General features: G+C 33.3%; 2 protein-coding genes across 5 annotated transcripts; one reads left to right on the top strand and one right to left on the bottom strand.

Annotated features, from left to right (window-relative positions):
* Positions 1-246: 246 nt before the first annotated feature.
* Positions 247-5,341, bottom strand: LOC122400868 (kelch domain-containing protein 10 homolog). Of its 3 annotated transcripts, none has more exons than XM_043402600.1 (4): positions 4,032-5,341; positions 3,617-3,946; positions 3,480-3,536; positions 247-3,406 (listed from the first exon to the last, which is right to left on the bottom strand). In XM_043402600.1, the coding sequence occupies exons 1-4, from the start codon at positions 4,704-4,706 to the stop codon at positions 3,362-3,364; spliced, it is 1,107 nt and encodes a 368-aa protein (XP_043258535.1). In that variant the 5' UTR covers positions 4,707-5,341; the 3' UTR covers positions 247-3,361. The 3 variants fall into 3 exon arrangements, with proteins under 3 accessions (XP_043258535.1, XP_043258536.1, XP_043258534.1); XM_043402601.1 differs by having other exon boundaries at positions 247-3,536; positions 4,032-4,576; positions 5,058-5,341; XM_043402599.1 differs by having other exon boundaries at positions 247-3,536.
* Positions 5,342-9,449: 4,108 nt separating this feature from the next.
* LOC122400867 (RNA-splicing ligase RtcB homolog) lies at positions 9,450-11,820 on the top strand. Of its 2 annotated transcripts, XM_043402598.1 has the most exons (9): positions 9,450-9,528; positions 9,637-9,804; positions 9,867-10,193; positions 10,272-10,398; positions 10,475-10,581; positions 10,657-10,816; positions 10,890-11,200; positions 11,264-11,428; positions 11,496-11,820. In XM_043402598.1, the coding sequence occupies exons 2-9, from the start codon at positions 9,709-9,711 to the stop codon at positions 11,721-11,723; spliced, it is 1,521 nt and encodes a 506-aa protein (XP_043258533.1). In that variant the 5' UTR covers positions 9,450-9,528; positions 9,637-9,708; the 3' UTR covers positions 11,724-11,820. The 2 variants fall into 2 exon arrangements, with proteins under 2 accessions (XP_043258533.1, XP_043258532.1); XM_043402597.1 differs by having other exon boundaries at positions 9,455-9,804.
* Positions 11,821-15,221: the final 3,401 nt, after the last annotated feature.

Below are 15,221 nucleotides of genomic sequence, written 5' to 3'. Positions count from 1 at the left end.
TCGATAAGTTTGCCTAATAGTATGCTCGTCCAAGGTGACGTTAATCGATTCTACACACACGAACGTAATTTTCGAAAATAAATGTAGACTGAATTCATTTTTTAAGTTAAATCAATAGAAAGGAAATGTAAAGACAGTTCATATAGCAGAATTTTATCTTTCCTTCGTTTGTACAACAATAATAAATACAATAAAACGCTTTCATTCATTTTCACAACAAATCTAAATGTACAATGTTTGCTGCCTGAATTTTGTTTCTTAAAATATTAGTTTAATGAAACAATAAACGTTTTTAACGTACGTAAAACATACAATTTATTTTCATAGAATTTCATCGCATAAATTTCCTTTCGTTTAAATACGACGAAAATGTACAAACATCAATTCACATTTATAATCAGTCTACTCGCAATATTTAGTCTCACATACGTATTTATTTATATGTTGTATATATTAAGTCGTTGAGTATTTGATTTTATCGACAGTATCTAGGTTTAATTTTCCTCCTACCGTATTTTCAAGTATGCGAATTTTGTATGGGAATCGAATCGAGCCAAGTATTGCAAACATTTTCAATCTGTAGTCAATATTTAATAATTAGTAGACCCAGGTTTCTTATTATTGACATTTTCGTGATAATTACGAACGCGTGCACAGACAAAGAATAGACACAAAACAACAAACGATCGCAAACGCGTACCCGTGCTATAAAATACTTTCACTGTTATTACAAATGCGACAAAGGCAACAAGTGGAAATAACAGCCAGACCGACAAATGAGATCTTAATTGTTTCATTAATGTACCAATTTAGATTTCAATGTAGTCTTTGCACAGCTGCTTGAAAATTCTTAGGTTCGATGCAGACGAGCGATTTTTTGGCATACGATCATACATGGTTTTCCTTATTTTTCCAAATGAAAACAACGAAGACAGATGCATAATTGTACGGCAGAAGTCGCTCATCAGCATTGGGCCTTACTATTTGATAAGTTTGTCTAATTTACGGTCGTACATTGTACGATGTACCAACTGTTACATCCATAACACTTTGTATAATACGCATACACAATTTAAAAATTAAAAATAGAAACATTTCTCCCAATTAAACAATTAATCGTGAAAGTTGCAATCATGTTTAGCACGTTAATTTACACGATCGTTATTATGTTAAAATTAATATCCATATTATAGGGTACGAGAAAAAATAAGCAGGATTAAAAGTATCAGCTGAATTGTATTCAATTTCCTATTTACAATTTAACATCGCTAACGCATACCTATGGCATGCCTCCTTAGATATTATACAGTACCGAGAATAGAACAATGAGAAGAGAAACGTCCTGTATACCTACTTAAGTATAACTCGCGTGGTTTTAGGTTCCGACATGTTCATTTGAGAACCAGTAATAAGATTGTTGTACGTGCTGTCGCTTGAAAACGTGAATACATTTTAGTTTACCTAACTTTAAGGCAAGAGTTTTTATTTCACACAATTCACACGTAAATTTAGTTCGTATTTATCTGTACCGCTTTTGATCCCCGAGTTCCCTTTTAATAACGTCCGTGCCTACTAATAATAATTAATTGTATTCTGCATTGCGTACTTAACAAAGTAATTTTTAAGCTATTTTGTACTCCGAAAATTGGTACGCAACATACTTTGTTTGATATGAAATTCTGCTTCAGAGAAAGACAATATTCTATCATCTACATATTATAATAGTTTGTGCCAAGAGGGATGCAATATCATTACGTTCCTTTTCTTTGTTTATTTAAAGCTTTTACAAAAACTGAGTCATTTTCTTCTCAACTAAATTTTGTAATTATTTTGTCTCAATTGTTTGATGATATATCACTGATATTTGCTTGAAAGACTGAACAACTTTTTTTGCTACTTATCACTCTTTAATATTTACAAGAATCAATACTATGGATTAGAACAACATACCGAATGCAGCTGAAATTTATAGCATCGAAATTTAGACTGCAATATTACTATCGATTGGAGCTAACATTTTGTATTATTACCGATTGTTATTACTCTGTTATTTACACTTGCAAGCCAGTTTGTATTTATTAAAAAAATAATGTGTAGTATACTCTAGATAATAAACAGACATTAAGTAATTAATATCCTTATCAATAATATCGTCGTAGAAAGGCTTTTCCCTGAACATAAAGTTTGTACAGACTTATTCATATTTTAGCAAATAGAATTTTTGATGCGCTGTCGATGTTCTATTGCAAAAGTATACTTTATATAAGAACTAGATTTAGGAATCTTTGCAATAGATTTGTAACTTTGTACTTTCTAGGAATAGATCAAGAGAGTGTGTATGTATAAGTATTATGCTGAAACTTAGAGTACATACACATGAAGTAAATTTGTTCAACTAATTAATTAAAAGTATTTTAGCTATGCCCAAACATTTTGTGTGTATTTTATACCATTAACTGTATTTTATTATGCTAGTAATACATTAACTTTTAACATAATATTATAGTTCTCCGAAAAATTGTTAAATTAAACAAATGTTATAGCTCAAATCAACCAGTAATTTTCGATGTCTCTTTTATACATCCTTATTTTCCTTTCATACTCTACAGTACATATACATATGCTATACTTAATGCACAATTAATTTTGTTTGATACCAGTTCGTTATTGCTTATTTACATTTATGTATGTACATGATAGAGTAAATTTTAATTAAGGAAGTCTTACAGTGTGTATAAAGTAGAAATAGCTTGTATTTTTTTTTAACAAGATATACATAAGTTTCCGTTATGTCGAAAATTTATGCACGTTATTACGCAAGTTTATAATCATGAATGTTGTAAGTATTACACAACATATAACATAAATTGGTGAGCATACTTGCCATTAATTTTAGATAACATGCAATATAGCTTTTTTAACTATATCGAACTATATTTTTACTAATAAATATTAGGGGGAAACGATTCTGATGTAATATTTAAAACTTGTAAAATAAAAACCTCAAGATTTATAATTAAATATTTGTGTAAATTAAAGAAGTAAAGGGAAAAGCATTCTTTATATTTTGTAAATAATCAAGCTTTGGTTGTAATTCTGGTAATTGCTCAAAATCTAAATAGACCAGAAATACTGCATACAACCTACTGTATTACTTATAATAATTGTACAATATAAGTAAATTTTTAAAACAAGTGATCTATTAATAATCTCTTTCATATTAATTGCCCAATATACTATGCTTTTTATAAAAATATGGTAAATAAATTATGGCAATAATGTTCAACAATTACAATATTTATACAATGAATAACTGGTAACAGTGGTCAGAGTAATAATCCTCTAAATACTTAGTAAATATTCAAATCAAATATAGTAATTCTTTCAACGAATTTTGAAGGTATACCTATGAGAAGTAACTGATGTGGTGATTTATGGCATAAATGTGGAAAATAATAAATTAATGCTTGCCAACATACCTCTGATAATTTAGGGATCTTTAACCAAACAGAATGAACTGCAGCTGTCCTTACAACCTGCAATACAATGTTCCTAAATAATTTAGAAGAAACTACTTATTAAAGAAAATGTAGAAAGGTAAGCAAGTTTTAGTAACCTTATTATTCTTTTTAATTATACCACCGAATGTATACATGCGTCCTTCTGGAGTAAGAGCAGCCGAATGAAAATATACAGGGCATGGCAGGATACATTTTCTTAAACATGTCCATTGTAGATCATTCAAATCTAATCTCCAAACATCACAGAAGACATTATCCCCATTATATCCTCCAGAAATAACTACAGATGTAACACCTGTGGTTCCATCTGTATATTGTACACAACCATGGCAACGTCTAGGTTCTGGTACTCTATTATCTTCATTGGTACCATATGTATTTAATGTTGTCCATTTGTTCATTTCTAAGTCAAAGGCAGGAATTTCCTAAATCAAAATTTAATATAATAAATAACTTATTCTAACAGTAAGTGTAAAAAAATTATTTATTACGTTATACTGTTTTACATACCAAGAATCCAAATGCTTCTACAGCTGTTCCTCCTCCCAAAACATAAATAAATTTTCCATCAAATGCTAATTCATGCCTATATCGTCCTGAGGGTTCGTTCTGATCAATTCCAGAACATATGTAAACTTTCTCCCAAATACCGGTCCTAAGATCCAATCTATGGATATCACAGGTATATTCGTAACCTGAAGTACCACCAACAGTGTAAAAATACCCTTTATGATACATTACTGCTTGTCCATAATGAGGATCAGGCAGATCTCCCTTTGCTGCAACTATACTCATTTTACCATTGTTAAGATTGCATAAATAAAGGCGATTATTACAACTCATTCCAAATGGAACACTGGTTCCACCATAAACCATTAGGATGTTGCCCCTTAAAATCACTGCATTAGATGCTAATTCAGCTGGCATATTATCTTGTCCTGGTAAACGCCTCCACTGTTGAGTGGCAAGATTAAACTTCCATACTTCTTTGAAAAGAGGCTTGCTAGACATCCATGCTCTATCATTTCGCATCTCAGGATCATTATCAGAGATACCTGGATTAAATCCACCATAAGAATATAAATATTTATGATCACAAACTATCCTGTGTCCACTCCTGGACTTTGGACGTTTCACGCTGTTTGTTTCATGTTTTACAAACACAAACGGTTTGAATTTATACATTTTTGTCAATTAATTGCCAATGTATCGTTAGTTTCTAGATTAGCGGTTGATTGTTCCGTGTATTGTTTGTCAGCAAGGCTTCACCATAAAAACCAAACCAAATGTCGGTTATTTAAAGAATAATGAAATGTGTCTAGCAGACGTTATTTTTTGTCGTGTTGAGGTTTACAAGTTACGATGAAGATCGTGCTGCTTCGATTAAGCATACAAGCACATGTCTCGATGCATTTAAGAAAATTTTAATAAGAACAAAGACATTTTAACACAGACATCTTGCACAAATTCTGCAGTACATCCGGTATGCTATTTGTACATCAGTGAATATGCCGTAATACAATAAAAATGTTTCACCGTTGTTTTTCGCCAATGGTCATTTATACGACGCTTAAAAATTCTATTTTAACCAAATTTTATAGTTCACTTTAAAACCCACTGTTTTCAACGATGCACATACAGCTATCAACTCACTCTACGTTTACAACTACAAACTTGCAGTTTTACGCTTATGCAGTAATATATGGTAACATAATACAGCTGCGTCTGCGTGGCAGCAATCATCTGACAAATTACATACAATTGTGTTCATAGGTATCCTATTATTTAAACTATATTAATCTAATTTCAAAGATGAAAATGTCATATAAATTTGTATTACTCGTTGCGTAAATTCTATACGTTTATTATAAGAATGGTACATATAAATATTATGTAAATGGATATGTATTCGGTTCCCCTTGTACTTAGACTCGATGACGCAAATTTTAGTCGCATGAAAGGAACAGTTCTATACATAATATATTGTAACTGTATGATCGAGAATCGCCCTGACCACGACGCGACATAGTACGTAAATTAACGATGAACCACAATCTAGGAATTAGGGCCCAACTATTTCCTCCAGAAAATTCGAGAATGAATTTTTCCCGTTGGTTGGTCTAACGACAATCAACAACTGTCGACCTTGACTTTTATTTCGTAGCCCGTAGTAACAAATACGTTAAAATTACGTAATTAAACATTAACCATAATATTTTATATTTATAATTGAGGAACATTAAATTTATCACCAAATCATGGTGCTGTTACGTCGGGATTCCGTCGGTATTGGTAAAAAAGGATTTCCCTAGACTTACTTGGTTTGATATTCCTCCGGGGGTGGCGTGCCGATCTGGCGAAGGTATTTCACGTAGCGCTATAGTGGATCGCCCTCGGGCAGAGATGCCAGAAGAGCACCGTCGGGTGCACAGGACACATGCCAGATACGCGTACGTGAGCTCGTGGAGTTTCGGAAAGTCGACAAAGGCAAACTGACGCATGCCCTCTTTCTCGATTCTCCGAAGCTGCCCGAAGTAAATTCGGATCGCCTCCTGGGAGTCGAGAGAGAAAGGCTCACATTTGCCTTCTCGCTCTAAACAACTGAAATCCGACCTCCCGTCAACGGCATACGATTTGGATTCTTGAGCCGACATTCTCGACTGTCCAGGCATTTTTACTTTCCGACCTATGTAGCCGCACATAAGTAAAGTACCCATAATGAAAAAAAAATTTTGTAAAATTTATTTTACGGAAATACACGTTTTAAGACCTCCTGATCATATTTTAATTATTGAAAAAAAAGAAATTTTTTTTTATTAGTCCCATGTATGAGCGTACGTATGTACATATATTATTAATACGATTTTTCAAAATCAAAATACTTTAAGATTGAAAATTAATAAATTAAAATGAGAGTCCACTCTTTGCCAGTATCGTACAAGCTGTGGCATTTTTCAATAAGAAGAGTTCTTATTTTTATAACATAAACAAAACAGTAGAATTAATAATTGCAGAAATTAATTAATAATGATTTTCCTCGATTGTTTTGGGATAACCGTATCAATTTGTCATGACTAGACTGCGGATCTTTATGCAAATTCACATTTTTATTAATAGAATTAATGAAACGAAAGCTGTCTCAGCCCCTAAATATAATAATTCGTATCTTACTTTAAGTATTTCCCATATTTTTGCATATTAAATGCATTCTATAGTTTTTTGAGGATTACAATTTCCCATAAATGCATAAACATCCGCAGTCTAGTCATGACGAACTAAATAGAACTAACTAGAAACAAAGGAAAAGTGATCCCGTTTGTCAGTTTAATACAAAGTATGGGTTGTATCTTAAATTTTAAAAGGACATAGTCGAATATTTTTAAAGGTACAAAACATAGCGTTTCATTGTAGAACAGTAACATAAGTTAGCAGGTAATGTCATAAAACTGTTTTTCCCAGCTATATCCCTTTTTACCTGAAGTATAAGGTAAAAAGTACGAGCTACAAGGTACGACTATCCGAAAATCGTTCACATTTTATATAAACTTTTTCTCTATCTTCTCTAGAAAAGAAAAATTTAAATGAAATCTTATACATTACATGCTTACTTAAATCGCATTGAAAACGAATACCACAAATGTTTTAGAATAATGTGCAAAATGTGATTGCGATTTTCGCTAAGACAAATTGAAAACTCGTTTCTAACAAGGAAAAGTTGGAATGGTACCAGGTTTTGGGTTAGGTTTTACTTTGAGATATTATTAAAGTTATTACAGGTACTTATTTTTAGAAATAGAACTATGTTCACCACTAATCAGCGTGGCGTGAGTGATGAGGTCTTTGCCTGCAAGTTCCGAACTTCTTCTGCTCTGCTGGTTCGAACCCTGCTTGAACTTTTTTTTTTTATTTTTTCAATCATACTTTAATCGTACACTAAATATGACATTATATTTTTGTCTGACCTTCGAATATTTTTTTTTAAAGTTAAATTTAACCGATTACATTTAACATATGTTATTTTCAATGTACGAAGTACATGAATCTGGATGGTACTTTTCACAAAAACAGTCAAAACATAAAAATTTCAAGCACCACGTACATTTACTGAAAGTTTTGTTTTCACAGAAATTACAAAATTTTGTATTTAACTCTGATGGAAAGGCCGCTTCATTTACATTGATAAAATGTGAACGATTTTAGGATAGTCGTACCTTGTAGCTCGTACTTTTTACCTTATACTTCAGGTAAAAAGGGATATAGCTGGGAAAAACAGTTTTATGACATTACCTGCTAACTTATGTTACTGTTCTACAATGAAACGCTATGTTTTGTACCTTTAAAAATATTCGACTATGTCCTTTTAAAATTTAAGATACAACCCATACTTTGTATTAAACTGGCAAACGGGATCACTTTTCCTTTGTTTCTAGTTAGTTCTATTTAGTTCGTCATAACTAGACTGCGGATGTTTATGCAAATTCACATTTTTATTAATAAAATTAATGAAACGGAAGCTTCGCAGAGGGCTGTCTCAACCCCTAAATATAATAATTCGTATCTTACTTTAAGTATTTCTTATATTTTTGCATATTAAGTGCATTCTGTAGTTTTTTGAGGATTAAAATTTCCCATAAATGCATAAACATCCGCAGTCTAGTCATAACCAATTGATACGGTTATTTCAAAACAATCGAGGAAAATCATTATTAATTAATTTCTGCAATTATTAATTCTACTGTTTTGTTTATGTTATAAAAGTAAGAACTCTTTTTATTGAAAAATACCACAGCGTGCACAATACTGGTAAAGAGTGGAATCTCATTTTAATTTATTAATTTTCAAAGTATTTTGATTTTCAAAAATCGTATTAATAATATACATACGTGTGCTCATACATGGGAATAAAAAAAAATTTCTTTTTTTTCAATAATTAAAATATGATCAGGAGGTCTTAAAACGTGTATTTCCGTAAAATAAATTTTACAAAATTTTTTTTTCATTATGGGTACTTTGCTTATGTGCGGCTACATAGGTCGGAAAGTAAAAATGCCTGGACAGTCGAGAATGTCGGCTCAAGAATCCAAATCGTATGCCGTTGACGGGAGGTCGGATTTCAGTTGTTTAGAGCGAGAAGGCAAATGTGAGCCTTTCTCTCTCGACTCCCACGAGGCGATCCGAAATTACTTCGGGCAGCTTCGGAGAATCGAGAAAGAGGGCATGCGTCAGTTTGCCTTTGTCGACTTTCCGAAACTCCACGAGCTCACGTACGCGTATCTGGCATGTTGCGTGTGCACCCGGCGGTGCTTTTCTGGCATCTCTGCTCAATTATAAATATAAAATATTATGGTTAATGTTTAATTACGTAATTTTAACGTATTTGTTACTACGGGCTACGAAATAAAAGTCAAGGTCGACAGTTGTTGATTGTCGTTAGACCAACCAACGGGAAAAATTCATTCTCGAATTTTCTGGAGGAAATAGTTGGGCCCTAATTCCTAGATTGTGGTTCATCGTTAATTTACGTACTATGTCGCGTCGTGGTCAGGGCGATTCTCGATCATACAGTTACAATATATTATGTATAGAACTGTTCCTTTCATGCGACTAAAATTTGCGTCATCGAGTCTAAGTACAAGGGGAACCGAATACATATCCATTTACATAATATTTATATGTACCATTCTTATAATAAACGTATAGGCTTTCAAAAGGCCACATTCTACCAACTGGATGTTACCCAGAATTTGTCACATTAATGTTAATAATAAATACCGATCCAAAAAACAAATTATTACGCGTATCAACATTTTCTCAAGCATAGATTTCGAATGTAGTTCAGAAATCGTTTATCTTTGAACGAATAGCGCGACGGTCGTATTCTCAATATTCTCATATGAGGATTTCCTGAAGTTATGGTTGTTTAACATGGTTCAATCATTATAGCCGGTAGTTCTGTCTTGTCAACGAGAAGTTGTATTGTTTATACTTTGCGTTTGCTTGTATAAACGTAAGATATATCGTCGTTAGATCTGCTACTTGAATCATTATTTTCACCGTATTCGTTTCAGAGAACTTTCCTTACGTAAATTTACGAACAAAATTTATTCTGTTTTAGAATAAGTTTGCACTATAGTCTACAGGCTGTTAACATATTTCTAAAGGAGTAAAAGCATTTTTAACGTTCAAAATGGTAGTCAGGCAATATAACGAAGAATTAAAGTATTTAGAAAAGATAAGCGATACGTGCTGGAAAATAAAGAAAGGTTTCCAACCTAATATGAAAGTATGTATCTTGCAACATTGTGCTCCATAATTCTTTCACGTAAATCTTATAATTTCTTGCAGGTTGAAGGTGTATTTTATGTTAATAATACACTGGAAAGGTTAATGTTTGAGGAGCTACGTAATTCATGTAGACCAGGTGCAGTAGGAGGTTTTCTCCCAGGTGTGAAACAAATTGCCAATGTGGCTGCCCTTCCTGGAATTGTATGGAGATCTATTGGATTGCCTGATGTGCATTCTGGGTATGGTTTTGCCATTGGTAATATGGCAGCATTTGATATGAATGATCCAAAATCAATAGTGTCTCCTGGTGGAGTAGGATTTGATATTAATTGTGGTGTTCGTCTATTAAGAACTAATTTATTTGAAGAGGATGTTTTACCTGTGAAGGTATTGCTTTCCATTCATTGTATACCATCTGTATCAGTATATATTGCGATATTAAATGTAATCCAATGAAATTACTAGGAACAACTTGCACAAAGCATGTTTGACCATATTCCTGTTGGTGTTGGTTCAAAAGGAATCATACCAATGAATGCTAGAGATTTGGAAGAAGCTTTGGAAATGGGCATGGATTGGTCCCTTAGAGAAGGTACTTGCTCGACTATTTATTAATATAAATTTCTTTATCAAGACAGTTATTTTCAACCTCTTCAAACTGTGCACAGGCTATATCTGGGCAGAGGATAAAGAACATTGCGAGGAATATGGCAGAATGCTTAATGCAGATTCTTCAAAAGTATCAATGAGAGCTAAGAAACGTGGGCTTCCACAAGTGAGAAGACACGAATTTGATTTTTTTATAATACTATAAAAAAGAAATGTTAAATTACAAACAATTGCCTTTCAGTTAGGAACTTTAGGAGCAGGAAATCATTATGCTGAGATTCAGGTAGTCGAGGAGATCTATGACAAATGGGCTGCATGCAAAATGGGTATCGAAGAGAAAGGTCAAATTTGCGTGATGATTCATTCTGGTAGCAGAGGATTTGGTCATCAAGTTGCAACTGGTAGGAAATATATCCGGCGATTGAAGTTATTTTCCGAAAAGGGAATTTGGTAAATTTTTTTCTTGTATCGCAGACGCACTTGTCCAAATGGAGAAAGCTATGAAACGAGATAACATTGAAACTAATGATAGACAATTAGCTTGCGCTCATATCAATTCCCAAGAAGGTCAAGATTACTTAAAATCAATGGCAGCGGCTGCGAATTTCGCGTGGGTCAATAGAAGTTCTATGACGTTTCTTAGCCGACAGGCTTTTGCAAAACAGTTCAAAATGTCTCCCGACGATTTAGATATGCATGTTATATACGACGTATCTCATAATATTGCGAAGGTAGAAGAACACATAGTCGAGGGTAAACAGAAAACACTTTTAGTGCACAGGAAGGTAAGTTGGAAACGTGCAGTTTAGTTGACTACATTTAGGTGCTTAACAACATTGTTTTTATAGGGATCCACAAGAGCGTTTCCACCTCATCATCCTCTAATTCCGGTAGATTATCAATTAACAGGTCAACCAGTTCTGATAGGTGGTACTATGGGAACATGTAGTTATGTTCTTACTGGAACTGAACAGGGTATGAAAGAAACATTCGGATCGACATGTCACGGCGCGGTAAGTATTAAAAAATGATTTACAAAGTTATATTATATACTAAACGTTAATTACAAATTGTATACAGGGCCGAGCTTTGTCTAGAGCCAAGTCGCGTAGGAACATAGATTACATGGACGTGCTAGGAAAATTAGAGCAACAAGGAATATCCATTAGGGTCGCATCGCCGAAGTTGGTGATGGAAGAAGCACCAGAATCCTATAAAAATGTCACGGATGTTGTAGATACGTGCCACGCGGCAGGCATTTCTCGGAAGTGTATTAAATTAAGGCCAATCGCAGTTATTAAAGGATAATTCCTTGATCGCGTTAGAAAGATTTTTTAGATTGTCAATCACGATTTAATAGGTGTTTCGAGCATCAGCAGAGCCATATTTACATCATTATCGTAATCGCCGCATGTATTTATTAATAATTTATCATGATCAGATATATTCAAACAATAGATACCTTGTATCTTTTGTAAATTGTGTAAATACAAGATGTATGCGTAATGAATTTATAATAAAAGTTATACAATGATATTTTCAAACAATGAGTTACTTATTTACATTCTACTCTATCTTTTCAATAAGTTTCTTAATTTTTATAAATTCTGAAGTTTTGTAATCCCTTATAACTACTCCAAATATCATTCGAATCTGATTATGTTCTTCAACCATTCCTCTATACGTTATTTCATATAATTAATAAGTGATAAACGATTACTGGAAGCGATTCTTACTTCAATATTGCGCTAAAAAGTGCCTAAAACAGTGTCGCAACATTATTCATCTAATTGATAAGTTATAAATAATTACTGGCAAACGACAGGTATGGATTTCTTTTTATATTGAATTTTATTATTCGTAGCCATCTCTGAACGACGATACCAGGATGGATATTTAAATTATTGCGCTAAAAAGTACCTAAAATAGTGTCGCCATCTAGTATCAGGGATTCGTACTGCTAAAATCGTGCCAGGATCACAGAATGTTAGAGGAGGTATCCGGAGTACAGGTTCCCCCACTCCTGCTACTTCTGATACGCAGTACCTCGATTATTCATTAATAACGCCTTTCCTGGGATTAAAATATGAACTTTTAGGCTTGAAGAATATAGTATAGACCCTTGGCTACATTCAAGGATACTTTTTATAACCATTCCGCCCGTAATTAACAAGTTATTAACAAATATCGGGAGTCGAAACATTTACGGCTGTACCACTGTCTGCTTTAATCGATTAATTATCAACTTTTTAACAATAACACACATATTTTCGCTATTACAGAAGCAAGTAGACATCCCTGGCAACATTCAAGGATCGATTTGCAACGCTCCGCGCTCTAATTAATTAGTTATTAGTGATAGATCCCTAAGGTATCGCGTTAAAAGTTTAGAAACAGTGTGCCGACTTCCAATATTCGTTAATAACTGTTTAATAACTCATGGAATGGTTATAAAAAGTATCCTTGAATCTTGCCAAGGATTTATACTATATTCTTAAACTCTAAAAGTTCATAATTTAATCCTAGGAAAGACGTAATTAGTAAATTAACGAGCAGTGATTCATTAATACCGGTGAATTATTGATTTTTGACATGTGGCGCCAACTAGTGGCGGAAACAGCGTACTATGTATTTAATGAACTCCTGTTCCTTAATTAACTAATTACGCCTTTACTGGGAATAAATTATGAACTTTTAGAGTTTAAGAATATTGTATGGACCTTTAGAAAGGTTCAAGGATACCTGTTGCAACCATGCCATGCCTCATTAAATAGTTATAAGCGAATATTGGAAGTCAGCACCCTGTGTCTAACCTCTTAACGCGACATCGTAGGGATCTATCGCTAATAATTAATTAATTAGAGAGAGGATCGTTGCAAAATCGTTCTTTGAATGTTTCCAAGGATGTCTACTTGGTTCTCTAATAGCCAAAATATGTCTGTTATTGTTGAAAAGTTAATAATGAATCGATTAAAGCAGACAGTGATACAGCCGTAAATGTTCCGACTCCTGATATTCGTTAATAACTTGTTACTTATGGGTGGAATGGTTATAAAAAGTATCCTTGAATGTAGCCAAGGGTTTATACTATATTCTTCAAGCCTAAAAGTTCATATTTTATTTCCAGGAAAGGAGTTATTAATGAATAATCAAGGTACTGCGTATCAGGAGTAGCATGAGTGGGGGAACCTGTTCTCCGGATACCTCCTCTAACATTCTGTGATCCTGGCACGATTTTAGCAGTACGAATCTCTGATATTAGATGGCGACACTGTTTTAGGCATTTTTTAGCGCAATAATTTAAATATCCATCCTGCTATTGTCGTTCAGAGACGGCTACGAATAATAAAATTCAATATAAAAAGAAATACATACTTGTCGTTTGTCAGTAATTGTTTATAACTTATCAATTAGATGAATAATGTTTAGAGGGACGGTTGAAGAACTTAATCAAATTCGAATTAATAATTGGAGTAATTATAAGGGATTTTAAAACTTGGGTATTTACAAGAATTAAGGATTTATTGGGAAAGGTAAAGGAGAATGGAAGTAAAAAGCATGGAAAGTATGTACTATGATTTTGATTTTTTTATTAGTATAATCATAAGGAATGTTTTACACATTGCTAACACTATTAAATAAAAAACATGCCTCGAAATCTTGACAGCACGTTTTATAAATAAATTAAATTAATGAGTAATATGTTTTTATAGTAACTGTAAAATGAAGGCAAGGTGTATACATATGCACGCACATACATAGGAATAAGTAAAAAGAATTTCTTTTCTTTCAATAATTAAAATATGGTCGGGGTGTTTTGAGACGTGTATTTCCGTAAACAAAATTTGTAATTATTTTTTTTTCCATTACGGTTCGAGAGCGAGAAGCAAAGTGTGGCGTCGCCTCTCACAAGCGCTCGACCGACCCCTCGGTTGCTATATGTATACAGGGTGCCCCAGCATCGGTGGTTCAAGCGGAAAGAGAATGATTCTAAATGAGAAAACAAATCGAAAGTAAAGAATGAAATTTTTTCATTTAAGGTTTCGTTGTCGAGAAAATCAATTGTGAATTGATCTCGATACAAATAGCACCAATATCATTAGTATCAACATGATGTACTGTGTTACCTCTGTTTATGGATTCAAAGTAGATTTAAATGAAAATAAGGCATGTAATTTACTTATTAAACTAACTTAATTCATACAGAAATTGTTAAAAACTCCCCATTGTGCTACATATACAACTCTCTAAATTAGATTTGTATGAACTAATGGATTCTAACGTATTCTGTATCTTCAATTCTTTAAATGCCAAATGATTCTCGCTTTTAATCGAGGAGTGCATAAAATAGTCTTCTTATACTCGTTATACATATCCCCTATACAAGGAGTATTAACTATGGGGACCATGATTAGTCAAAATTGAATAACATACTAAGACAACAAATAAAATTACGATACGTGCTTAGGAAATCATGTAAACATGAGTGTACAGAAGTATAAAGAACATAATAAAAGTATCGAAATCTATTTATCTAAGCCATAGCTATACTCAGGTGAATACTCAACGAAACCTCAAATGAAATAATTTTATTCTTTATTTTAAATTTGTTTCTTCATGCAGAATCACACTCCTTTCCGGTTGTACTACCGATGCTGAGACACCCTGTATACGTTCCTCGACCGACTTCCCAATTCCCCAATCGTCTAAGGCAGGGCCTGCTAGAAAGCCTTACTCATGAGTCCACTAGCAGGCCCGAACGAAACGCGCCCCCTCCTTTCCTTTTCCATTCTTCTACGAGATTCC

This window comes from Colletes gigas, unplaced genomic scaffold, assembly GCF_013123115.1.
Source record: "Colletes gigas isolate AHSC1104 unplaced genomic scaffold, ASM1312311v1 Colletes_gigas_Sc00020, whole genome shotgun sequence".
NCBI classification, from domain to species: Eukaryota; Metazoa; Arthropoda; class Insecta; order Hymenoptera; family Colletidae; genus Colletes; species Colletes gigas.
Note: the sequence above shows the minus strand (reverse complement) of the source record. Positions and strands in the feature narration are given on the sequence as shown.